The sequence below is a fragment of the Nyctereutes procyonoides genome, unplaced genomic scaffold, assembly GCF_905146905.1.
Source record: "Nyctereutes procyonoides isolate TBG_1078 unplaced genomic scaffold, NYPRO_anot_genome, whole genome shotgun sequence".
NCBI classification, from domain to species: Eukaryota; Metazoa; Chordata; class Mammalia; order Carnivora; family Canidae; genus Nyctereutes; species Nyctereutes procyonoides.
The window spans coordinates 79,191,797-79,219,216 of record NW_026575125.1 but is presented as its reverse complement, the minus strand read 5'-3'; the positions used below and the strand labels follow the sequence as shown (position 1 = coordinate 79,219,216).

At 48.1% G+C, this 27,420-nt stretch overlaps 1 protein-coding gene across 1 annotated transcript in view; it reads right to left on the bottom strand.

The window, feature by feature from the left end:
* FRMPD3 (FERM and PDZ domain containing 3) overlaps positions 1-24,380 on the bottom strand; it is a 43,834-nt gene extending 19,454 nt beyond the window's left edge. Inside the window, exons 1-8 of the mRNA XM_055338748.1 lie at positions 24,336-24,380; positions 20,485-20,592; positions 17,555-17,686; positions 16,040-16,159; positions 10,998-11,134; positions 10,539-10,665; positions 8,451-8,540; positions 6,536-6,715 (exon numbers count right to left, since the gene is read on the bottom strand). Coding sequence (XP_055194723.1) covers positions 6,536-6,715; positions 8,451-8,540; positions 10,539-10,665; positions 10,998-11,134; positions 16,040-16,159; positions 17,555-17,686; positions 20,485-20,589 — 891 coding nt within the window. The 5' untranslated portion in view covers positions 20,590-20,592; positions 24,336-24,380. The remainder of the gene's footprint in view (positions 1-6,535; positions 6,716-8,450; positions 8,541-10,538; positions 10,666-10,997; positions 11,135-16,039; positions 16,160-17,554; positions 17,687-20,484; positions 20,593-24,335) is intronic.
* Between the last annotated feature and the right edge of the window lie 3,040 nt (positions 24,381-27,420).

The window sequence follows — 27,420 nt, the reverse complement described above, 5'->3', positions numbered from 1 at the left end:
CATGGGTCCTGCCCTCATGGAGCTTATAATCTAACAGGAAATCAGACATCCATCAAATAATCACACAAAGGAATATGAGTGGTATGAGTGGACAGTATGGTAAGCACCATGAAGGAAGAGTACAGGGAGTCATTGAAACAGAATGTCCTGGATCTGTGTGTGGGTAGGTGGACGTGAATGTGTGCTCGTGTAACTAATTTGGTTTTGGAAGCTGGAGAGAGCTTCTCTGAGGGAAGGGTATTGGCTGATGAATAGAATGACATTCCATTCAACCAAAGTACAGGCTGATTGGCTTAAAAGACTGATGGAAAGATGGACAGACTAGCTGGCTGCAGAGCAGTCTGACTCACCAATGCCCTGGCTGACAAGCTGGCTACAGGACAGGCAGAGCGCCTAACTGCCTGACACCCGGACTGGCTAGCTGCCTGGCTGGCTGGCTGGCTAATGGACAGCTCAGAGGCAGAGTGGTTAGCTGGCTGATTGGGTTACCTGTTGGACTTAACTTCAGTTTTCCTCCTTATCTCTTTACCTTCAATATAGCCTGATGTGGGTAATGAAACGGCACAAAGACAAAACCCTGTGCACAGAGAAGGCCAGGCACATCCCCAGCTGGCTCAGCACAGCACATCAGGAGTCCATCCTCTGCGTGCCCACACAGCCAACTGGGGGCCCCCGACATGGGCCAAAAAGAATTTGTCAAAGCAACACAGATGTTCTTTTCGCCAGCAGGGGTAAAAATCAAATCAAAGGCAGGCAAACAAAGAGGTTGGATAGGTTTTCTTAGAAATCTTCAAAAACATTTTATTTTAAATAGGATTTTAATGATCATGATGTCTAAAGTAATGCCTGTCCCTACAGAAAGTGCTAGACCAGTAAAGCTCAAACACGAGAATAGGAGACACACAGAGCCCCAAGAGATACCTTGGGACATTTATTTGATGATTTCTTTTCCCCCTTGTGTGCTTCTGTGGTAATGGGGTATGGTAATGGCCCACTGATGTCTCAGTCCCAGACTGCTGTCTCTTGGAGAAGGAGATTTGCATACTGTCTCACGTTCAATCCACTAAGAGCAAGTAAGCAGAGTGAAAAACTGTAACAAAATATGCCCAGGCCATCTTCAAATGTTCAAGGAGAAAAGGGGGATGGTGTTAGAGACATGGCCAGCCATGAGAAGGCAGTGTAGGGATTAACTGGCTATGCCCCTTCCCAGAGTGCTTAGAGGGTGCTAGGAGCTTGAAGGCATCCCACACTTTGGAATGCCAGCTAGGAAGGGGACTGGCCTTGGGTAATCTCGTGCTCTAGCATCTCTGAAAACTAGAACAAGATGAAAATCTGGGGACACAGAAGGGCAAGGTTACGAGATGCTAGTCCTTGGGCCCAGGGGGCCAGGACATTTGGGGTCTTGCCTCCATGGCACTGGGGAAGGCTAATAGGACATAACCAGCCAATTTGGAAGCAAGGCAGCACACTTTAAGGCAGTGGTTCTCAGGCCAGACACACATTATGATCGATCACCTGGGAAGCTTGAAAAACATACATACTCCAGCCTCACCTTACTTCCCCCCCCCACCCAGAATTCTGGTTTAGATGGTCTGAGAGGAAGGGCCCAGGTAACCAGTGGCTTTTAAATCTCCGTACATGATCCTGATGTGCAGTCAGAGCTGAGAACAACTGCTTTGAGTCAGTAATCTTAGTTTTAGCAGGCCCTTCCAGAATTTTCCCAGAGTGGCATATCTGGGAGGAAATGAGCCAAGTGTGGTTTCTAACTTCCATGTTCCTTGTTAAGGAAATTCAGATATTCTTTCTTCAGTATACCTTACACAGTGGCATGCTGACAAACACTAAATCACTAGTTCTATCAAGTCCTGATGTGCAGTGCTTGCCAATTTCCCTAGTGTACATATTCCCACCATGGCTGCTTTCAATTTATCCATGTGATGTCACTGAATGCAGAGTTGGGAGAGATGCGCCTGTGTAAAGTGGCTCCAGCGTGACACTGAACGTAAATGACAAAGACTCCTACTGAGCCCAGGGAAGCCATTCCCCAGTAGGCGCCTTCCTAGACTTGACCCTGCCAAATCCTTCCCTTTGTTCATGCATGTGGAGAGGAACCACTCAGTAGCCACAACACTGCTGATATGGAGTGCCTCCAGGAAGCTTCCTTAATCTCCGAGCCAGAATTAATTTTGCCCTCTTCTGTATTCTGATGTGCTTTTGGTACCCCTTCTCTGGCACCTTCTTTGGGATGCCATGCATTGACACACTTCTATCTCTCCAACATCCCAGAAAGCTTCTTGAGGGCAAGGAGGCCTGTCTTTTCGTTTCATGCCTGTATTTCCTATTGGGGAGCTTCCTAGCAATGCTGAGTTCATACTAAATAACTTGTCAGAATGGAAGCCTGGAATCTTTTTTTCCTCCCTCATTCTTTTTTTTAAAGATTTTTATTGGGATCCCTGGGTGGCGCAGTGGTTTGGCGCCTGCCTTTGGCCCAGGGCGTGATCCTGGAGACCCGGGATCGAATCCCACATTGGGCTCCTGGTGCATGGAGCCTGCTTCTCCCTCTGCCTGTGTCTCTGCACCTCTCTCTCTCTCTCTCTCTCTGTGACTATCATAAGTAAATAAAAATAAAAAAAAATTTAAAGATTTTTATTTATTTATTTATTCATGAGAGACACACAGAGAGAGGCAAAGACATAGGCAGGGGAGCCCACTATGGGACTCGATCCCAGGACCCCAGGATCACACCCTGAGCCAAAGGTCTCAACCACTGAGCAACCCTGGCGTCCCACCTCCCTCACTCTTCCTATTTTTCTCCCATCACCATATCATCGATCCTACCTCTGCTGATTTATCTGCCAGAAGTATATAAATACCATTCTATTTCATAGCGCCTGGACTCATGGTGATACACAAAGCAGACATCTCTGATTACAGATGCATCTGATCTCATGTAACAAAACTTGAGTGTGAGCAGAACGTTTCTCAGCTGCATCTGTCTTTAACGTAGGATGAGAGTCTCTTACTTGAAGGAATCTCATGGTTATGTTAGTTTCCTGTTGCTTCCGTAATGAGTCAACACAAACTTAATGTTTTAAATGATACACATCTGTTCTACAGAGGCCAGAAGTCTGGGTCAAGCCTCCCTATGCTAAAATCAAGTGTAGATAGGGCTGCATCCCTTCTGGAGGCTCTAGGGAAAAATGGCCTTTTCTGGCTTCTGGGGCCACCCACAAGCCTTGGCTCACGGCCCCTGAATCCGTTTTCAGTGCCAACAAGGTCAGGCCGAGTCCTTCCTACCTCTCATTACTCTGACTTTCTCTCCCACCTCCCTCTTCTACTTATAAGGACCTTTGTGGGGACACCTGGGTGGTTCAGGGGTTGAGCATCTGCCTTTGCCTCAAGGCATGATTCCGGGGTCCTGGGATCAAGTCCTACAGTGGGTTCCCCTGCCTGTCTCTGCCTCTCTCTCTGTGTTTCTCATGAATAAATAAATAAAGTATTTTTTTAAAGTACGCTTTTGATGACACTGGGCCCACCTGGATAATCCAGAATAAGTTCCCTATCTTAAGGTCAGCTGATTTGTTCCATCTGCAACCTAAATTCCCCTCTGCCATATCACATGATCCAGGGTTCTGGGGATTAGAGCACAGGTATATTTGGGAGTGGGCCATTATTCTGCCTAGGAGAAACATTCCAGTGCAAAATGGATCATTCTCCTGTGTTTTTTTTCATATGCACTGTATCGCTTGCTTCAAGTAGCATGTACCTGAACTATCCACCACCTGGCAGTTGCATCACCAACCTAAACATATGCTGTTTCCCACTCAGCAAGGTGAAACCTTCTCCTAGCCCCCTCCATTCACCAATGAGATGTCCCATTTATCCCATAATGTGGTCTCTCACCTCTCCAACCACCCACAATTTGGATCCTCTGTGTGCTGCGTGCAGAGCCCCGGTCTTCAGTGTCCCCAGGATCCCCAGAAGCAGGCAGTAAGGGTTAGGTATAATAAGACATATATGTTGTGTGTGCAAGGGAGGAACATGTGTGGGCATACATGTGCACGCCCATGGTGAGTCCATATGTTTCCATACGCTGGCTCTTTTACATGACCACTGCTGTCCCTCCAGCTCAGGCCCTGCCCTTGTCACTTCACCCCTGCACCAGTGCCACCAACCCCACCTCGCCTCCCTGGCTTCCCAGCAGCCTTGCCTTTGAAGCTTTTAACCAGCTTGTTCTGCCCACCCTCAATCTCCAATCTATTTTTCTTGTTATTGTCCTCTCCAGCCAAGCAACTATGCTTATCTACCTGCACATATGGCTTGCTTATTTCCATGCTTGCTCTCTGCCTGTGGACACATCCCACCTCTCTCTCAGCTAATCCATGCCTATTGCTTCAAGATCCAGCTTAAAACAGTCTCTTGTGGGAAGCCAGTTCTGGTTGACCCCTTCCCGTTCTTTCGTTCCATGTTCTGCATAATATTCACCTGCAAAATTTACTTCCTATTAACTCTCCGTCATTGCTGTTTTGCTTTTCAAACAATAACTAGTCTCATTTGTTTAGTACTCGCTACGTATTAGGCAACATGCTAAGTAAGACCTTTTTAAGTACGTTTTCTCAGTTAATCCTGAACCACCACCTTTGTGGTAGGCCTTTCATTGTGCAGTTGAGGAAATCAGTGTTCAGAGAGGTTTAGACACTTTGTCAAGGCCACACAGTTAGGAAGTGGTAGAGCTGGGAGTTGAACCTGATCTGTCTGATTCCAGAGCTCCATACATGTTCTGATGTTGTGTTATTAAGGCAGGCTATGTGTCTTTGTGGGTCTAGTCTCCCCAGTAAGAGTGTGGTCCCTCCTGGGCAGCATTCATGCCCACACCTGTGGCTGGATCACTCCTAGAAATGAGAATAGTGCTCCTCACTCAGTCTATACCCACTGACCCTGTACAGCTTGGTTTCTTCTGGAGCTCTGGACCCAGAGGTCAGTGGTTCTTAAATCTGGCTATACTATAGAATCACTTTGGGGGCGCCTGGGTGGCTCAGTCAGTTAAGCATCTGCCTTTGCCTCAGGTCATGATTCCAGGGTTCTGTGGTTGAGCTCTACATTGGACACCCTGCTCAGCCGGGAGCCTGTTTTTCCCTCTCCCTCTGCCTGCCACTCCTCCTGCTTGTGTTCTCTCTCTCTCTCTCTCTCATCAAATAAATAAATAAAAAATCTTAAAAAAAAAACAAAAGAATCACTTGGGGAGCTGAAAAGTAAATAAGTCCTGATGCCCAGGCTGCACCCCGACCAATTCGATCACAATATCTGGAAACAGGACCCAGGCATCTGCATTTTTAAGATGCCCACAAGGAAATTCTATAGGGCAGCCAATGTTGAGAATTACTTGTACAACACAGAAAAAGATTCCGTCAGAAAGTCATTCCTTTATTTTAAACCTTTTTTTTGTTTTTCTCAGGAAGTCAGATCTACCCTGCATGCATCTTCCTGTTTTTCCTCTCTCTTCCCTACCTATCCATTTGGCTTTTTACCCAAAAACATCTGAGGAGGGCAGCGATCATTGGTTGAGGAAGTGGCCGCAAGCCAATTAGAGATCAGCTCCAGGCAGGTTCCTAAACCAATGGGAATACTGGAAATCACAGGTGGAGAAATTAACATATTAAAGCTTTCTGAGTTTCACAAAGACAAAAACAAATAATTTGCTCTTTTAGCAACAGCAAACACTCCATCTCTTAATCTAACAACATCTCCCCTTGGGAAATCCTTTAAGAAAAGAAAATTGCATCTCCTCTAATAGCTTCTGCCAGCTGGCAGGCAAGCCTGCCCCCCACCCATACTGGTTACTGGGTGTTCAACACGAGAGCATGGAAGGTCTGGCTGACCGTGGCTGCCAGACTCTGCACAGGTAACAGGTGCTTGCCAGTTGGAAGGAGCCCATCTCTGGAAAAGGTTCTAAGATTCTGGAAGGGTGGGACTCTGGGAGGTAAAATGTGGACGAGGTTCTGCCTGTTGCACGTCTCCCCACCTCTTTAGGTCTGTCCACATACTCAGGCATCCCTGCCTCCACAATTCCAAGGACGTACTCTGGTAGGGTTCCACAACTGGTGGGCACATATCCCTTCTGCTTCTGGGGTGACCAGATAGGGCCTGGGGAGGGCCACTGTCTCTGGGGCTGGACCAGTTATCCCATCATTCCACACAAGTGCTGTGCTGTGACACAAGAAAGATTGGGAAGCCACAGTCTGGGGATCACTGAGAGTTGCATTCCCCTGCCCTCTGCTGAAGACCCCATGTGGGTTGATGTGCAGTGCAGCCTTCCCCAGCACTGGCTGACCCTAGCAGGTGGTCAAGACAGCATGCCCCACACACAGGGCTGAGAGAGGAAAGAAAGAAGAGTGTGGAGGGGCCCAGGGTCGGAACTGCTTCAGAATCACTGACTCTCACCGACAAGGCTCAGACTCTCCTTTCTCTCATTCACTTCTTCCTCTGGTCCTAGGCCTGTCCCTGGAGAGAAGGGGCTCCACAGAGCTGGGCTCACCTTGGCATCCATGATGCTGGTCTCCACCCGGGCCACGCCCTGGTTCTCCCGGAACAGCTGGATCTTACTGATCTTGCTGAACTCCGACAGCACAGTGGTGAGGTTGGTTTTGAGGTCAATGACGTGGCTGATGCCGTGACGGGGTCCCACCAGCAGAGTGGTGGCTGACTGCTTCTCGTCCTAGGGTCCAAGCATGGTAGGCGGCATCCACAGAGAGAAGGGTGGAGGAGGTGACAAAGGAGGCAGGAGGAAACAGAAAATAGGCATTGAACTGGTTCTGCTGGGAGGTCTGGAAACATCTGGGTCTTTGGGCCAGGACGGGAGGACAATGGTGAGGGGAAGATGGTATGGGGTGCTCCTGTTCTCAGGGCAAGCCTGGGGTCAGTCACCGATTTCAATGGACACCTGGGGCTCAACAACTGGCTAAATGAGGTAAAGAGTAGCGGGGCTGGCTCTAGCACAATCGTGATGTGGATGAGGCTTGTGTTTTAAAGCTCTGCTGCATCCTCTTCCGGCCAAGCCTCGGGGGTGGGGGGGCGGGTTTCCATTCATTGCTGCGGGCCACTCCAGGCCCCCCACCCAGGGCTATGAATCCTGTGACACCAGTGGCATCCTGTGTCTGTTTTCTACATCCTTGCCCAAGAGCCACTGAAACTTACACTCCTCACCTGGTGCCAGAAGCTAAACGGACACTCTGCCTAAGGTGTTAGTAGTTGAAAGGGTGCTTAAGAGCAGGTTTGGGGGATCTGCCTCCCAGACATTTGCTCTTTAACTGGCAAAACCCAAAGGAATGGCCTATAAGGATTTCAGCAGTGGTGTTTTGGTGGTGTGTGTGGGGGTGCAGGGGTGGAGGAAGGGGGTAGGACTTTCAGGGATCTGCAAATCCCAGTATGTAAATTGTCTACTTCAGCACCTGATGGACTGGATTCCCTTAAGTGGTCCTGACAGGCTCCTGAGCACCATCAAGCCTGAGCCCTCTGCTGGTCCATTCCCTGGCAGTAGCATCACCCCAAGGAACCTCTTTAGGTCTGCTACAGACACTTTGATAAGCGGCTTTCCAGCAGTGTGCCCCACGAGCATGATAGTATGTTCCCCAGAGCATGACAGGCACCTGGATCCAGTCAGCAAGGTGATTTGAATTTCCTTTCACCACAGCTCACCAGGGTGAGCCAGCCTGGGGCACAGGTTCAGGGAGACCAGCTGTGCATTGCCAGACAGGGCGTTACTGCAGTAGAGGCCTTGGGCAGGTAGGGGAAAGCAGGCAGACTCAGAGAGCCGGGATCGGGGGGCTGCAGGGGTATGGGAAAGGCAATGAAGCAGAGCAGGGGATGGCAAATTCTGGCCCAAGGGCCCAATCCAGTCCATCACCAGCATTTGCACAGCCCACACTCTCAGAATGATTTTTACATTTTTAAATGACTGGAAAAAATTCAAAAGAACCATATTTTGTGACACGTGAAAAATCACATGAAATTCAAATTTCAGTGCCCATAAATAAAGAGATATTGGAATACAGCCATACTCAATGTGTCTGCATTGTCTGTGGCCGTTTTTGTGCTGCAGTGGCAGCTAAATAGTTGTGACAGAGACCCGCATGGCTTACAAAGCCCAAAACACATGCTATCTAGCTCTTTACACAAGAGGCTTGCTGATGCCTGAAATGGAGGAAAGGAGATGCAGAAGGGTCATGGAGGGATAACCGAAAACAAATATGGCCTCCTACTTGACCATTTTACCAGAGGCGGGACTAGAGCATCACGGGAAGGGAGAGGGAGGAAGAGGAGGAAGAGGAAGGTCTTTAGAAATATTTGCTGACAGAGAAGGCCACGCTAAGGCTCTAGTGGAGTCTCTCCTGCCCCCCACCCAAGCACAAGTGCACATAAGGGACTCCCTCCCTGCCACGGCCCTCACTGACCAGTCCCACAGTGTTGAACAAAACGCCCGTGAAGGTCGGAAGTTCGTTCAGAATTCGAAGATACTGGAGCTTTGCCTGAATTGCAGAGCCCTGTGGAAACAATCCATCCAGACATGTGAGAAGCCTGAGTGGCCCAGGAAAAGCAAACATGTATCCTCAGGAAGGAATGTCAACATCGCAGGACGAGGTGCTAGTCAGACTCATCAGCAAGCCACACTGGGTGTGTGAGGAGACCCTCAGAAAACCTGAAAGGAAGGTTCTATTTGGATGACTCCTGTCTCTAGCTATCCCATCTCCCTTTCTAAACCTTCCTCCCACCTCCCAATCCCCGTGCCTTCAAAACCCAGCTGACTCATTTTGTTCTTGGGACAATTCATCAACACGTTCCCCAAACTCAGACAACCCCACCTCATCTACACCTCTGTCCTGAGATCCCCTGTTGCCACCCTGGGACTGGCCAGCCCCAGCCAGGGGACCCAATCAATGTCTTTAATCCTGAGGACCCCTAAGCCTCAAGCCTGCTCTTCCGCTACCAGCCCCTAATTAGAGAAGTCTTTTTCAGTGGGACCAGCCTCCCCCAGACATTTGGGCCAGGAACCTGTGTCAACACGGGGCTCCTCCCTTGTGGGCTACCAGCCACCACATATCCTTGACTGTACCTCCTAACTTCCTCTCCAATCTATTTACCCTCCTTTTCCTCAACCCCTCCACCCCACTGTTAAGGACAGCAACCTAAAACAGTTTAATCCTGTTGGCCACTGGCTTAAATCCTCCAATGGCTTCTTGATGCACAGGATGAGGCATACGAGGTGCTCCAGGAACTGGCTCCTGCCAACTTCTTCGGCTTTCTCTTGTGCTCCCCCTCCCCCCAGGCATGTCCCTAGCACTGTGCACTTGCTTATGCTGAACTATTTGCATTTCTTTTCATGCACAATGTTCTCTTATATCCCCATGGTCTTGTACAGATGGATCCACCTGCCTGCCTGGGAGTTCTCCTCCTCCCTCCTCCCCACCCCCCCCATCTCCCCCTCAGCTAGACAAACTTCTCTGTCAAGACCCAGTTCTGGCATCAAATGTGCCACTCCCTGGCCTTTGCTATTTCTCTAAGGCTGGGTTGAGTGTGCCTCCTCCTTCGTGTTTCCAGAGCCCCCACGCCTGTCGCACAGTTTTGTGACTGTCGTGTTTCCCCACTAGTCTGTGCTTGACTTGAGGGCGGGAAGCAAGCAGGCCCTCTTCATCTTTGCCTCCCCAGCCCAAGCATGGGGAGTGGGGGGTCCCTTAAAAATGTTTCCTGAGGAGATAGCCCAGGAGCACTGATGGTCTGCCTCTGGGAAGAAACAATTTGATTCAATATGCACAGCAAGGTAGGCATGGCTTGACTCTCTGGGGAAATCTGCATCTTTTGAGAGAAGCTCGTGGGTAATACAAGGAATCTGGAATGGATGGACCAGACGGGATGCGACTGTGTCTGGTGTCTAGGTCTGTGGGCTGATCCTGGTGCCTTTAACCACCCCTCCTGGGCAGGAAGGGACTAGAAAGAGAGAGACCTTCAGGGGTGAAGGGAGGGGAGAGGAAGCCCCTCAGGGGGCATGAGAGGATGTGCAGAGAGCAGAACAGGGCTGTGAACCCTCAACCCAGTGACCCATTCTCTAGATCAAGCCTTGTCTGACCAGGCTGCACTTTGATCTCCCGGAATTTCCACTCCCCCAGCTGACGAATAGAAGGCTGATGAGGGACAGAGCAGTCCTTTCCATGGAAAACACAGCAGGCATTCAATCAGCACTGATTCAGTGGGGAAATGATCCGAGAATTGCCCCCTCATGCATCTTGGCCCCTTTGCTTTGAGAATCCCAGGCTCTCTCAGGGACCTGGCCCTGAGCAGTCTCTGGGTGAGGCTCAGGCTTGAAGAAACCCCTCTCCACCATCATTGCCCATATCCAGCCAGGCTGGATGTGTACCCAACTCCAAACCAGTGGGAGGGGGTCCCCGAAAGACCAGATCTGCTGGGAAACCACACCGTAGACACCCCTGCTCCCCGCCATGGCCACTAGTTCTTGAGCAGGGCACCCAATGGATGCCACTGGGTACCTTGGTGCCACTGGAAGGATGCATTTGGTGGGCCTTCAACTGCTGAGATAGAGATTTCCGGAGGTTTTTCTCTTTGATGCCCTGTAGGAGGGAGGGGGGAAGAAAGGGTTCCAGGCCCCATTCCTTCCTGAGAGCAGAAGAAAAGCAAGAAATTAGTGAGCGTGACAGAATGGGACAGAGAAAGGAAAATGGCAAGGCCAAAATTAGATCTGAGAGGCAGAGGGAGGGACGGAGCCTGCAAGAAAAAGAAAGAGGGATGGGGCAAGAGAAACACATTGGCCCCACCTCCCTGGAAGAAGCCAGAGCTCAAAGGCATCATGGTCTAGGTGTGAGGAACTGTCATTTTCATTCCTAGCCCCGGCCCTAAGATTCCTGAAAAGAACAGTGCAGCTCGACCTGTTGCACTTTCTCCCTCTATAGCTATCTTCTGCCTTCCCAGAGGGCCCTGTCAGAACTCACTCTACATTCTTGAGCGAGATCTTCTGACTAGGTCGAGTGGCTGAGACCGTGATATAGATGTGAAGGGCGGCGAGGTCCAAAAGCATCTCTGGCTTGGGTTCCATTCCAAAGCGTTCTCGGATAACATCGTTCCGACTCTGCAGCAGAGAGCAGTTCAAAGCCATCAGTTAAAAAAGGTGCTTGCTCTCCAGCCCTCATCCCCCGATCTACTCCATGGCACCCCAGAAAAGCATTGCAGCATAAAGTAAGACATCCTAAATAAAGGGGAAAAGGAAGTTTCTGCCCTTGGGGAAGAGGCAACTGAAGAAACTTGGCTCTCAGGGACACTATTTGCTTCATTCAGCAGATGCTGGGCAGGCTTCTCAGTGACAGATGCACACAGTGGCAGGGCACAGATGGGCAGATCATCTAGATCACTGCAAAAGTGAGACATGACACCACTTTCTTTCTTTTGTCTTGTTACAAGAGGCCTTCCTGCCTTTTATTGGAGGCCTAAACTCACTCCCCAGCCATACAGGGATCCTCTACTAGCTCAGGTGGGAATAAAGAAAGATACTGGGAGGAGCTCTCCATAGAGCTCAGACCCCAAAGCCCAGGGTGAGAGATGGACCATAGGAATGGGGCAGATATTCTGTTCCTTGAGGTCTGAAAGTCAAAAGCAGCAATGAGTCAATCTTCATAGAGAAGCCCCTAACATGACAGCCCCCAAATCCTGAAGGTCAGAGTCCCAGCTATTAATGATTCAGCCTGGGTTAGACCAATTGCCCATTTGGCTGAGGTGAAACCAGGATGAGTTAAGGGACTAAGGAGCCACAGTGGTATCACTACAGCATAGGAGAGAGTAGAAAAGGAATGCTTCATCAAGGACCATCTATGTAGAAAATCCAAGGGAGGGACACCTGGATGGCTCAGTGGTTGAGCGTCTGCCTTCGGCTCAGGTCCTGATCCCAGGATCTGGGATCAAGTTCCTCATCGGGCTCCTTGCAGGAAGCCTGCTTCTCCCTCTGCCTATGTCTCTGCCTCTCTTTGTGTATCTCATGAATAAATAAATAAGATCTTTTAAAAAAATCCATGGGAATCTACCAAATGTTTAATAAAACTGATGAGTTAGGAAGGCTGCAGGATATATTAGAAACATACAAAAATCAGTTGCGTATCTACATGCTTGCGACAAACAATTGGAAATTCAAATTAAAAGTCAAAATACCCTTTACAATAGCATCAAAAACTATGAAATCATTAGGGATAAATCTGTCAAAAATAAGTGAAAGGCCTGTATACTGAAAACTAGAACACACTGATGAAAAAGACTAAAGAAGACCAAAATAAATGTAAAAATATCCTATGTTCATGGGTCAGAAGACTCGGTATGGGGAAGATGTCAATCCTCCTCGAATTGATCTATAGATTCAACCCAACCCCAATCAAAATCACAGCAGATTTTTGGTAGAAATTGACAAGCGAATTTTAAAATTCAATGCAAAGAACCTAGAATGACCAGAACAACTTTGAAAGAACAACAAAGAGGATACATGCGACCTGATTTTAAGACTTACAAAGCTACAGTAATCAAGAGTGTGATGTTGGCATAAAAATAGATAAGTAGATCAGTAAAGAGTTCAGAAATAGACCCACACACATATATAGACAACTGATTTTTGACAAAGGTGCAATGGCAAGACAGTGAAGAAAGGAGACTCTTTTCAACAAATGTGTAGGCACAGCTGGATTTCTTTTTTTTAAGATTTTATTTATTTATTCATAGAGACAGAGAGAGAGAGAGAGAGAGAGAGAGAGAGAGAGAGAGAGAGAGAGGCAGAGACACAGGCAGAGGGAGAAGCAGGCTCCATGCAGGGAGCCCGACATGGGACTTGATCCTGGGTCTCCAGGATCATGCCCTGGGCTGCAGGCAGCGCTAAACCGCTGCACCACCGGGGCTGCCCTGGATTTCTATAGAAAAAGGAGGAGGAGGAGGAGGAGGAGGAGGAGGAGGAGGAGGAGGAGGAGATGAAGAAGAAAATTGGTCGATACCTTGTACTGCATAAAAAAAAATTGTCAAAATGGATCACAGACCTAAATACAAAATCTGAAGTACTAAAACTTCTAGAAAAAAAGGAGAAAATCTCTGTGACCCTGAGTTAAGCAAGGATTTCTTAGATATAACATCATGAGCATGATCCATAAAAGCATTATCCATCAAAGAACAAACTGAGAAATTGGATGGACTTCATCAAAATTCAAACATTTGCTTCGTGGAAGATACTGTTTAGAGAATGAAAAGAGAAGCCACAGACTGGGAGAAAAACTGCAGATAACTTATCCAACAAGCAACTTGGATCCAGGATATATAAACAAGTCTCATAACTCAGTAACAAGAAGATGAACAACCCCAATAAAAAGGTATGCAAAATATCTGAAAAGATACTTGACCAATAAAATATGTATGTTGGCAAACAAACACATGAAAAGGTGTTTAACATCATTAGTCAGTGGGAAAAGCAAGTGAGAGGAGATACTACTGAGATACCACTGAATACTATTAAAATGACTAAAAATAAATAAATACTGACAATATCGGAGAAACTGGAATGCTCATACATGGCTGGTGGGAATGTAAAATAGTATTACCACTCTGGAAGACAATATTGGAATTTCTTTTTTAAAAAATGAGAGAAAGACAGGTCTACTGTATGATCAAACCATTCCATTCTTAGGTGTTTACCCAAGAGAAAGGAGAGCATATGCCATACAAAGACTTGGGCAAGAATGTTCGTATAAGCTTTGTTTGTAGTAGCCAAAAACCTGGAAACAACCCAAATGTACATCAGTAGGTGAGCTGATAAAAACATTTTGGTACATCCATACCACATAATGCTACTCAACAATAAACAAGAATGGAGTAATGATATACACAACAACAAGGATGGATCTCAAAATCATTAGGCTAGGTGAAAGAAGTCAGACAAAAATAAAGGTATGTACAGTATGGTTTCATTTATATAAAAACTCTAGAAAATGTGGATTAATCTATAGGGATAGGAAGCAAGTCAGTGGTTGCTTGGGGGTTGGGGGCAGGGAGGAAATTACACAGAAGCTTGAGGAAACTTTTGGGAAGTACTGGATATGCTCAGTATCTTGATTGTGGTGATGGTTTTGTGCATATAGACATATGCCTAAACCCATCAAACTGTTGTTTTAAATATGTTCAGTTTATGTGTCAACTAGACCTCAATAAAGCTGTTCATTATAAAAAAGAAGAAATTACAGGTGAAGTCCCTATCATCCCGAAGGGGAGGGACAGTGTGAACGTGGTCTTGACACCAAATTCCAAAACAATTGAACCAAGATGATCCCTGGAAGCTTGGATGAAGAAATTTAGGGCCAAGAAAATGAGAACCAGACTTAAAAAATGCATAGAGGAACCACAACACATCGCCCCCAGAGTGGTGGTACAGGAGCTCAAGGCTGTTGGAGAAATGTTCCTAACATTTTAGATTGTTAGGAGGAGCAACCGTGATGCCTCACAGCACATCTGCAGGTGTTGTTGTCATAGACATCATTAGAGATGAGTTCTCAGCTTATTTTTCTACTCTTACACTAAGCACTTTGGATGTTCTGTGAGCATCTAAGACTCAACGTATCCCAAAAATGACCTTAGCTTTTCCCCCAAGCCCATTCCACTCCCTGTATTCCTTAACTCTACCAGATACGCATTGAGTCAAAGCCCACTGGTTGTACCTTTTTGTTATTTCTTGAATCCCACCCCACTCCATTCCAACCTGCCCTGGTTCTGGCCTCCATCATGTCTCCTTTGGATAACTGCAATCGCTTCCCAGCTGGCCTACTTCCTCGGCACTATGTAATATTTCAAAGTGGCTCATCTGCCTGGGTGGCTCTCCTTTTCACATTTCTGTATCCCCACCCCACAGCAGAATTTCTTTACCCCTGGCTACCCATGAGAATCACCAGAGGAATTTGGAAAATATCAACGTCTGGAGCCCATTCCCATAGATTTTGATTGATTTGGTCTTGGGTGGAGCAGGACATTTTTTTTTCAAACCTTCCCAGGGGATGCTAAGTGCAGCTAGGAGTAAGACCCACTGCCCTAAATCAGTGGCTCCCAGACACCATTGGACATCGGAATTCCTTGGATGGCTTGTTAAAAACATGGGCCTGAATCATTTTGAAGTCAGGGCCTATCAGGCCCTTCACCACCTTGCTTCCTATCTATCCCATTTCATTTCTTATTGCTCCTCACCTCACATTCTGCACTCCAAGCATAATAAATTGCTCACAGTTCTCTCACCAAACCATGCTGTTTCATGCCACCAAGGCTTTTTAGGTGCCTGCCACTTTGCCTAGAATGTGCCCCCTCCACTCTATATCCACACACAGCAAACTTCTACTTATCCTTCAAGGCCAAGAGCATGCACGCATCACTTTCTCTGTGAAGCCTCCACTGTCCTCTTCCCAAGAAGAGTTGGTAAGCTGCTTCCTGGCTGCTCTTGCTGCCACTGTACCCTGCCATGATCATAGGACCGATGCACTGTTTTATATGCACTCATGCATAGGTCTGTTGATGAGATCTAGTGGGCTGGGACAGTTCTGTGTTTATCTTGATTGTTAGCACCTAGCACAGGGCCTGCTCCAGCATGAGCGCTCAGCGAATGTTTCTAGAAGAACTGAATTGGGAATCATCTTCCTGGAGCTAGGCATGGGGGGTTGGGACCCCCTGTTACCCCAATGGGCTTTGGAAACCTTGAGATCCTGTGATGGTGACAGAGTTACAGGGGTTGCTTGCTCCCCAAAACGGATGAGATCTTTCCATACACACAGACAGAACTAGAGACACAGCCAGCTCTGGTCACCAGGCCTAAACAATGTGACCATGTGCCTACAATGGTGGCAGGAAAGGAAAGGGTCTTTAGAGCTACCTGAAGGATGGAGTACCTTACAGAGTAACTTCACAGTGATGGCAGAACTGCCTGACTGCTTATTTGTCCACTGGGCTGCCTGTCTGGGTATCCCCAATCAGACTCTACCTGGATGTACAGGTACTCAAAAGCAGCAGGATCCCGCCGCAGCAGTTCCACGGGGTCTTTGGGGAAGAAGCTGATTCGGAAGAGGCATTTCATTCCTTGGTAGTGTGTCCGCTGTACCACCTGAATCCCAGGGAGGAGAGGGGTGAGGAAAAGAGATCTGGGAATCCGTGGCTGTAGCAAGGAGAGCTGGCTTGGTGCTTCCTCAAGGCAGGGCTTGGGGCAGAGCTGGGCTGTTGCTCATCACTTCCCCCACCTGGCTCATCCCGATGATCCTTCAAGGAAAGGTCTATCCTGCCCCCCTGGTCCAAAGTGACTATAATTTTTAGATCACATCACCAGGATGTGGCCTTTATCCACAAATGGGTCTAAGGCCCAAGATACGAGGTGGGAAGAAAGGGCTCCTGGGAACTTATCCGACACTCTTCTTGCTGTGGGACTAATGCCTTTACCCTGCAGAGAGGCTCAGCACCAGCAGAGGAAGTTGCTAATGAAAAGCCAAATGGAGGTTTTAAAAGCCCAATTGGAGGTATAGGTGAGACAAGCTGGCCAAATATTGGTAACTGATGAAGCTGCCATAGGTCATGAGGATTCATGATACAATTTTTTAGACTCTGGTGTATGTTAGAGGTCTGTTTTTGTTTTTGGTAATAAAAAAGTTTAAAATTCCATTTGGAAAAAGAGACTGGTTGGACTCAAAAGGCCTCTTGGGCTGGGGGTGGGGGTGGGGAGTTGAATAGGCCTCCCTTTCAAGCTAACAATCTTCGCATTTGGCTGACGGCTAACCTTGAAGAGTTTTTCTTTCCTAAAATCCTCTCTCTCTCTCTCTCTCTCTCTCTCTCTCTCTCTCTCTCTCTGTGTGTGTGTGTGTGTGTGTGTGTGCGTGTGTGATTTTGTTTTTTGTCGCATTCACATCTCCATTTAGGCATTTCTTTTTCCCTTCCCTCACCAATCTCTTCCCTCCTCTGGGAATCCTGGTCAGCTCTGGTTTGCTTCTCTGGCTCTTTCTGGGTGCTTTACCATTGGTGAAACACTGGCCAGCATTCCTGGATTTCCCCAGCCTCTTTCTCCTACTCTGCCTTGGCAGTTGACATGGGTGACATGCTGCCTGTCCTCGGCCCCACTCAGCCCACCCTTGTCCCGGTCTTGGTGGTTTCAGTACACTCTGCTTGTTGACCTTTTCGTTTTAAAGACTGTCTGAAGGCTGAGTTTCCTCTCAGAGGCAGAAAAGTCTAGCAGGCAGGGCTTTTAGGAGGCAGGAGGCTTGACAGTGACTCACCACTCCATACCCTTCCCACTAGAGACCAAGACTCACAATCTCCATGCCCTTCCTAGGTCACGAGGAACATAGCCCAAAGCCTGCTGGACGTGGTTCATGTAGATCTTAGCTGAGAGCTATAACTTCTGTGGGCTGGCTGAGCCAATCATGATGAATTTTCCAGAAAGAAGGTACCTGGAGTCCTCTTCCCTAGTAGAGGCCACATGCACCCCTCAAGCCATGCTGAAGGAGTTACTTACATAAGCCAGGGGCTGCTTGTCCTGGAGAAGCAGGAACTTGTGATTCTGTTCCAGCCCGGCATATTCAAGGACAAGGGCAAAGTGCTCAATGCACCTCAAGGAAAGCCGGTCCTGTAATGTCACCATCACGTCCTGTGGGAGAGATGTCACCATCACGTCCCTTGAGAGGGAGACAGCTCCGTTCCAGTTCTGCGCTACTCTCAGCACCCGACATGGGAGCGGGAGACTGAACACTGAACAAGAAACATGGCTCCCAGGGAGGAGGCTAGGAAAGGGGCCAAAAGGAGACACAGGCCTTTAGGATGGCCCAGGTCTTCTCTAGGATGAGGACAGTGACCCATGAGGACTTGAGCCCTGGGGAGCACCGAACGTGCAGGAGGTAGAGGGAGGGGTTTCAGAACTTGGCCTGGCACAGGCATATGGCAAAATGTGGTCACAACCCTCCCTCCCTCCTTCTCTCCTTCCACTCAAAATGTTTTCCGAGCACATATCAAGTGAGCCACCGAATAAGGCAGGCACTATGCTGGTTCTCCCTTCACCTTCCCTAAGCCGGAATGTTCTCTCTAGTCTGTCTACAAACCCTTTTCTCAGGAACTCACAAATTAAGGGCCATAGTCATGTGATTAAAAGTAGACTCTTTCTAGATTCAGAATCTAAATTGAATGACTTGAGTTACTGGCAGAATGTTCATTTCTTTTTGTTTGTTGCTGGCTTTCAGAGGTAATCAATTTAGCGACTTGAAAAATGTGTCCGCGCAGAGGCACTGTGTCACGTGTCTTGTGTACAGTAATAAATCTGACTTTTTCTGGGCTCTGTCTGCTCTGCTGCCCTACTTTTAATATTAGGATGTCTGCAAACATATCCTTGGGGGCTGCCCAGATGTCAGTTTTGTGACTTCTGCCATCTATTTGCTGGGACTTCAGCATACTCGAGGCTGCAGTATGTGTGTGTATGTGTGTATGTTTGCCTGTATGTTCAGGGAGTCAGCCCAGCTCAGCCCCTGGAGGCCAGAAAGAAGCCCCCTTGGGAATGAGAAACTCCCTTACAGCCAGGGTTGCCAAACAAGCCCCTCAGTGAATATTAAAAGACGCTAAGCCATTCAAATGTGAGGCTGGACACTGGTGGGTACTTGAGAGTATTTCTTTGTATCATCCAAGTAGCCACAGAGGTGCCAGTATTGCTGGAGCTCTGGCAGGGACAAATGAGGTTTTCTTTGCAGTTTAACTGTGCTAGAATTGTGGATGGCCAAGCTGGTGATTGCCAACTGGTGTTACAAGTGGAACAGCCCCCGTGCCAGACTGTCGATTCACCCAGGTACCTCTCTGGGACAAGTGGCTTGGCAGCTGCTCCATGTTCCATGAATGGCCAGTGTGTGTTCCTCCCCTGAAGTAAGGGTGAGATCACAAGTCAGGGGATACTGCTGTCCTGGAAGGCTGGGGCTACCTGGAAGCAACAATGTCATTGTGTCACAGTGTCATTGCAAGGTGGGGGAAGAAGCCTGGGCCAGGCCAAGTTCCAAGGAGCAGATGTTCTGGGATGGAGACAGATCTACAAGGGACATACTGGCCCATGAATAAACACCACGAAGGATTCTGCTGCAGAGAGATATCCATATCTGGGGGAGGGGCATGTGGACACTCCTGGGTGGCCTGGTAGTGCTTCAATGTCCCTCCCATAGACTGAGACCTCCAATAGGCAAGAGGCCATCCCAGGAGCCCCTAAGGAATATATTTTGGTCTGGGGCCCCTTGGGGGACCCACCCAGGCCTAAGCCTTCCAAAGAGACTCTCAGTTCAATCCACACGGGTTAGGCCCAGTATTGTATGACTTGGGTGCTATTGGCACTTTGGGCAGGACAATTCTTCATCATTCAGGGACTGTCTCACTCCCTCCAGGGCACTCAGCATCTCTGACCCTGAGACACTCAATGCCAGGAGCACCATAAACCATGTGATGACCCAAAATTCCTAAATGATGTCTGGGAGGGGAATGGCAACTCTGGCTGAGAACCATTGGCAAGGCCAACTCTGAACACCTGATAATTCCTCTTAGAGAAGTTTCCTGGCTCAGGGGTTTATTTATAGTGTTGTCTTGGCCACAGCCTGGGGACTTCAGGATGACTATTAGCCAAGGTGGGTTTTCTGGCAGCTGCTATTCCACTGGTTGCATGGAAATTCATTTTGGGGAATGGCATTCTCTTTCTAGATGGAGTCCAGAAGGAGCAAGAGTGGTTACTTCTGTCCCATTTCAGAGTTGAACCTGGGGTTTCATCGTTTCATTGCCTCTCTTCCTCAGGACTAAGGGAACCACTACAACTTTCAGACAACTAGCTGAGCTCTTAAGAACAGCTCAGTAACTGCTCTTCCTATGAAAGGAGTAGCCAAAGGAACTGTTGCTGGACGTTTCACATGTTGGTTTGGTGTTTAAGATCTGGTTGTTATTTAAAAAGTGAAGCATGGCTAAGCTAATCTCCCAAGAGATTGTGTTTGTTGATTTCTGTGTGTAAGCGTGTGTAGGTGTTATTGTAGCAATATAAATCACTTTTGCTTTATAAATGTTTTAATGATCTTCACACTCCTTAGCTCCTCAGAGTCTTGAAGGATCCCTTATAACACTGACACAAAGGAGTTCACAAGTGGGAGTGTACAAACATGCACTCATGCCTGTGCATACATGTGCAGGCATGCATGCATATGCACTCACACATACACACACACACACAGTTGCGCACTCAGGTCTCCCCACCCCCACCGCCCGCTCATCCAAGGGCTGTGTGTTCTTGCAGCCTGGGGCTCACAGAGGCAGAAGTTCAAAGGCCACCTTGCTTCCCAGCAGCAATTCTGTGCAGACTCAGGGACACCCATGAACCAGCAGCCTTGTGTGCCCTAGAAAGGACAGATGCTAACCCGAGAGGTGAGACCCTGTATGTACCTTAACAGTTGTCCGGCCATCAAAAGTGAATGATTTGATCTGCCCATTTTCTAAGAAAACCTTCAGGACGTTGGGGATGAGGAGAAGAGCTTCTTTCTTCATCATTTTCTGTGAATAGGCAGGAAAAGGTCAAGGAGAAGGGCTCATTTAGAAGGCAGAGGGGAACCAGAGATGGGGTATAGAGAGGAAGAGAATGGAGCAAGGGAAGGAGACAGGGAGCCACAGATATGGAAGGACAGAGAGACAGAGGAAAGAACAGATCAGTGACGATGTCACCTGCAGACCAGAACCAAATGCTCTCAGAAAACACTGGGCCATGTCAATAGTTAATCCTTCATTTGATATCACGGCACACCCCCATTTTACTGTGACTCAAAATTCCACAACATAGGGTGGTGCTTGGTCCTCAGAGACCAGATGGAAGGCCTCCTTAGGACCCACCTCACTTGCCTGCTCTTACGTCCTGACTCTTCCCATTCCACCAGGCTCTTCACACCCAGAGATCACATTCATGTTCCTGCCTTTGTGCTGCCAAACTCCCTCCTCTCCCGTCTCCTTTCTGACCTGGCCCCTGCCTACTTCTCCAGAGTCCTGTCTTGCCAGGATTGTACCCACCTTGCTCTTCCATGCCTCTATACCTGTGACAATCATTCAGGGACTGTGTCACTCCTTGCAGGACACTTAGCATCTCTGACCCTGAGACACTCAATGCCAATAGCATGCCAAGTCGTTGGGATGACCCATAACCCCTCAGACATTTCCAAAAACTCTCTGAGCATGCACAGTACTCATCCTGATTGAGAACCACTTTGGCAAAGCCTGTTTTTGAACACCTGATAACTTCTGAGCAAAAGTTTTCTTGGCCCAGATGTTCCTTTATTTATAGAGTGTTGCGTGTTAAGCTCTCAATAAATATTTGTTAAATAAAGACTATTCTCTCTGCCTTCCTCTTTCCCTCCTTGGCAAACTCCTATTCATCCTTCAAAACCCAGCTTAAATAAAAATTCTGTACAGTCCAAACTCATCAGGTACTTGGACCTGGTGTTCCCATGTGTTCTCATAGGAACGTTATACACACCTCTTTCAGTGTTCTTAGTGTATTTTTGAGGAATGTTTGTCTTTCACAAATGGTGACCTTGGAGCACATCGATGTCCTATTTAATCTTTGTAGTTCTGACATTGAGTGGAGTTCCTGGCACAGTTGGTGCTCAATAAATGGCTGCTGAATATATGAGCAGTAGATGCTTAATATGTGCTTACTTGAATGATAAGAATTATTAAGAGAATCTAATCATTTCCCTGGGCTATCACCAGTTTTGTAGGAACTGAAAAGCTGCATAAGATGGCCAGAAATCCTTAATTCAGTGGGCATTCATTAAGCCTCTTGTGTACACTCCACACCACGCTAAGTTCCATGAGGATCAGGCGAAAATAGAGGACTGGGTTTGGTCTTATACTCTTATTGCAGTGATCTGGCACACACACACATGAATCCACTAGAGACCAATTATAAAACCAAAACCAAACAAACAGGTAAGATTTCCTAGGTGAGGTGAATTAAATTTTGATTTTGAAGGAGATGAAAGGCATAGACTATTAGAGATGCCAGAAGAGGGAGAGTCCACATCTAGGGACTGTCGTGGACATGAAAAAATAAACAAGCAAGTCCTCCTGGGTCAGGGTTTGGTTGGTGGTGGTGGGGATCCAGAAGTCAAACCATGGTAGGAAGTGATGGGGTATAAAGTTGGAAAAGTATGAATTCCTGGTTCTCTCCCTGGTCCTGAGATGCCTTGCTCCTACCAAGCCCAGAGGCCCTGGATCCCCAGGCTGGTGACACTCAGAGGTGGCAGGTTTTATTTAGCACACTGGGTTGGGCTCAGGTAATTACTTAATTGATTTTGCTTAAAAATAGAGTTGGCAAGGAACGCCCACAGGATTTATTTCTGCTCTGGCTGCTTAATAAAGCCCCAGAACACCATGGCCAAGGGATAATAGGACAGCCTGGAGTTACCTGGGCCTGGACTCCCCTAGGTCCCAACCAATGGTGAAGCTACTAGAGTCTACACTGGAGGCATGGGAGGCTGGGGGTGGTGACATCAGGTAATTTCCTGAGCACAGCTAGAGTGGGAAGATTGATGTCCATCTCATTCATATTCATATTCTCTCTCTCTCTCTCTCTCTCTCTCTCTCTGTCTCTCTCTCTCTCTTAGATAGGAGCCTCACACTGCACTTGCTGGCCTGTCCAGGAGCAACGGAAGTAACCCTGGGTGGGTCCTAGCCACTCTGGGGCATTTGCTTTTAGGTTGGTCTGGAGTTGGGGCTTGATCGGTCTGTGTATAGCTGCAATGTATGGAAAGGGGAGTCATGGTGTAGGAAGAGGAGAGTGGGGAAGAAAGAGTAGAGGGAAGAGGCAGAGATGGGAAGAAAAAGGGAAGAGAGAGATGGAGGCGAGGCTTTCATTGGTGGCCTGGTCTTGACTGATTGCTCTGTAAGGCTGAGAGGGAATAGTTTGTCCTTTCCAAGTTCAATCTGCTTTTCCTCTGGCTTCTCGAGGGCTCAGAACACAAATGTCCCCTCAGTGGCTTTGATTTAACTGTGTTCTTCACCATGATCTCCAGGGCTTCTGGACTGTTCCCTCTTCTCTCTGCTCACCACCCCCTACTTCTCTTTAGCTTCTTCTGTTAGGGCTGACATGGAGCCCAAGCACCAATTATTTGACAGCTTCCCCAGTGGGACCCTGTAGAGTCCCCTGGGCTTCCAGCTTTCCTTATATGGGGATGGAAGATGGCCTGGACTGAGTTGGGGGATGAGTGCCAGGAAAGAGGAGATGGAAGACACCTCTGTCCTCTAACCCTTCTTCTGAGTAGCTCTGCTTCAAGGGACTACAGAAGTGCCTGGCACCCCACTGGTTTCTACTCAGGCTGGGCCTGCTGGCTTTCCTCAACTGCAGCTGTGCCTCTGTACAGAAATGCCATGGGCCTCCTGAGAGCCCAGCCCACAAAAACCTGCAAAAGCATACAAATGCCTGTTAGCTCTGGCTCTCTCTGTCCTCACCCCCACTGGCTATCACAGGCTTCTGCAGACTCCTGGGGGACTCCGGCCATAATCCATGCCTGCTTAACACACACCTCTCCGCTCTCCACCCATCTCTTCTCATTTGCTTATCTGGAGTGGGCAGCTCAGCTCATGTACATCCCACAGAGCAGTAAGAAAGATTGCGGGCTGGCCATGACCCTCACAGCCCACCCCCACTCCGACCCAGCCTGGCAGCTATAAGGCACAAACCATCAAGCATCATCCACTCCTTGAAACCATACCCTCAGTGTGGGATTCCGTGTTATCTCAATCTGAACTACTTCCCCCCAACCCCCCAACATCACCAAGTGGTATCCAGTGGCAGGGAACAGGTGTTTATTTTGCATCCCTAATCAAAGCTTTGTGACAGTGAGAGTCTAGTCTGTATCATTTCCCCCAGATTGCTTGCTGGTGTCTTCTCCAGTCAAGACATGCCATTGCAGGATCACTTCAGTGTGAAGAGGGCTCAATTTCACCAGCCACTCCTTGCTCTGGATCTTCAGAAAACCATTACCTCCTTCCCGCCTCTATCAAATAGCCCAGAGATGTTTGTGAAGTGCTTGCTCTGAGTGCATGCTACTGTGCTACAGATGGGGATTTCTCTAAGCACCACGAGAATCCTAAGCAAAGTGATACAGATTCTGTGTCCCTACAGTGCTCAGGGCTCTTCTGGATGCCACATACTCCTCTAACTCACCACCAGCCTGGAGCCCCGTGATACTCTGCTTCCAACCCGTTCATAATACCATCCACCCCGAGTAGCAGCAGATGAGTACCTGCTCCAGAGCCAGACCTCCATGGCCAGGCTGATTCTAGGCAAGGGCCGAGGACAGGGAGCTAAAGCTGCACTTACTGCGTCTGTGTCTCCAACTGCCACCTGCTCAGAAAATCGGACCTTCGCAGGATTCCATCTTAGCCTGGCCTTCTTTGCAGCACTGATGAAGGCAGATTTGGGAGACTGGAAAAAGAACAGAGGGCCGGTGAGTTCTCTATCCCTGGGAAAAACCTGACCTTTGCCACGCTGGAGTTAAGATGTCTCAGTATAGGTACACTTTGCCTTACTGATCCATAAGTCAATAAATACCTATCGATTCCCTATTAGGTGCAAGGCAATGTGCGAAGTGCTTCCTTCTATGATTGGTGTGTTCTGAAAAGGCCGGGCATGAATTGAATTTGGGTAAACTGAATCCCATAATGAACACTCCAGGCCTAGGGGAGTGCACAAAAATTATCTTGTAATGACGTACACTGAATTATTATATATTTGGTTTTCGTAGTGTGAGATAAACAGTGGTGGCTTTTATTACATCCAAATATGAGCATCTCAAAGGATTTACAGAAATGATCTTATTCATCTCAGAGATATGCCCTGCCCCTAGGAAGGAGATTATAGAAAATAATTCAAGGAAAATCAGGAGTCTTGCTGAGGGTCCCCCACCATGTCTTTGGGGGGCATTTATTCATTCATGTGACACATTTAGGGAAGACCTCCTATGTGCCAGGCACTGTTCTAGGTGATGAGGGATTCAGAAGTGAACAACACAAAGCTCCTAGCCTCAAAGAGCATCCATCTAGCAGGAAGAGAGACAAGAAACAAATCAATATCCTATTTTAGGTGGCAAATAAGGACCCTGAGGACAAATCAAGCAGGGTGAATCAGGACTACACAAGAGAAGGTACGACTGAGCGGGGTGGGGTAGCAATGGGGGTGAGATCTCTCAGAGGAGGTGACATTGCAGCAGTGACCGGAAGCAAGTGAAGGAGAGAGCCATGTGGTACCTGGAGAAAGAGCCTCCCAGGCAGACAGAATGATAAAGGCTCCATGGTGGGAGGAGGGTCAGGGTGCATGAGGAATAGCAAGGAAGCCTTGTGTGGCCAGAGCAGGGCGATGAATAGGGAGCCAGAGAGGTTTTGCTCAGAAGACATAGCTAGGGGCTGGATCATGTAGGGCCTTGTCAGCCATGGCAAGAACTTTGGTTTTTACTCCACCGGAGGGCTTTAAGCAGATAGGATCTGACTTGCATTTTATTTTTATTTTTTTAAGATTTTATTTATTTATTCATGGGAGACATGCAGAGAGAGGCAGAGACACAGGAAGAGGGGGAAGCAGGATACCAGGACCCCGGGATCATGACCTGAGCTGAAGGCAGATGCTCAACCACTGAGCCACTCAGGTGTCCCTGACTCGCATTTTAAAAGGATACCTCTGGCTGCTATTTGGAAAACAGTATAGGAGGGTTGACACCCAGAGCAGAGTGACCAGTTTGGAGTCTCCTGTAATAATACAGCTGAAATATGATGGAGGCTTGGGCTAGGGTAGTAATAATGGAGGCAATGAAAAGAGTAAATTTTGGCTCTATTCTGAAGATAGAACGAGCTGATGTGTTGACGGATTGGATGTGGGAGGTGTGAAAAAGAGAGGAGTCAACTGGAAGAAGGGAGCTGCCACTTACGAAGAAGAGGAGGACTAGGGGGGTACATCAGATTTGGGACCCCTTCAAATCACCTCCCCTACCGGCTTTGTCAGGGAGCCTTGGAGTCCCACAGTCAAGAAGGCCCCTGCCAGCTGGGAAGGGGATACATTAAGTTCTTTTCTGCCATTTTTTGAAAGATTTTATTTATCTATTCATGAGACACACACACACACACACACACAGAGGCAGAGACATAAGTAGGTAGAGAAGCAGGCTCCCTGTAGGGAGCCCGATGTGGGACTCAATCCCGATCCCGGGACTCCAGGATCATGCCCTGGACTGAAGGTAGGCGCTCAACGGTTGTGTCACCCAGGCATCCCTCTTTTCTGCCATTAATGTTGCAGTTGAAATTCAGTTACCAGATCAGCCACAAGGGCAGGGCCCTAAGATAAAGGCACACCAGAAACAAATGTCCTCATCAGGTCTGGGGCCCTGGTCCCAGATGTGTTCTCTTCCAGAGCCAGCAATCTCATTCTCCCTAGAGGGCAGTTTGCAGAGAGCCACCTGTTCAACCTGAGTCCACCTCAGGCAGTGGGTCTCGGTCCGGGCTATGTGGCAAAAACAGGGGAGCAGCTTTCAAAACCCCTGATGCTTAGGTCCTGCCCCAGATCAATGACATCAAATTCCTGGGGCTGGAGCCCAGGTATTGGCATTTTTTAAAAAAGTTTCCAATGATTTCAAAATGCAGCTAAGTTTGCGGGGACCCGCTGAGCTAAAGGAACCATAGACTTTTCATCCTGAGCCACAGGGGCAGTTTGTTGGCAGCAGACGATATAGCACAATGAAATCCAGGGCTAGAGATCATTGCAGAAAGTGATTACAGTATTGATTGTTCATGGGGGTCAAGAAATGCTTTTGTGTGTTGTGCAGTGTGGTGCTTAAATCCTGGGCAGGGGCTGCAGGCCGAGGCAGAAGCACAGGGAAGGGGCAAGACGGAAAGATCTGGAGCTACATTCAGGCAGCTCTACTTGGCTCTGTCTCCACAGTAGTCCAAATTTCCACCTGAGGTGCCACAGACACCCGGCAGGTGAAATCTTCCTTTCTACCTATCCCTATCACCACCTCCTTTATCTGTAATCATCCAGCATCGATGTCTTCATGCACTGTGTGGAATGAGGCATCTCTAGAGGCCTTCAATGGGCCATGTAGCCCACCCTTCATTTTTTACGCGTGAAAACAGGGACCTGGGGGCGCCTGGGTGGCTCAATCAGTTAAATATCTAACTCTTGGCTTTGGATTAAGTCGTGACCATAAGATTATGGGATTGAGCCCCAAGTCGGGCTCTGTGCCTAGCGCAGGGTCTGCTTCAGATTCTCTCTCCCTCCCACTAACTCTCTCTCTCAAATAAATAAGTAAAAATCTAAAAAGAAAGAAAGAGAAAGAAAGA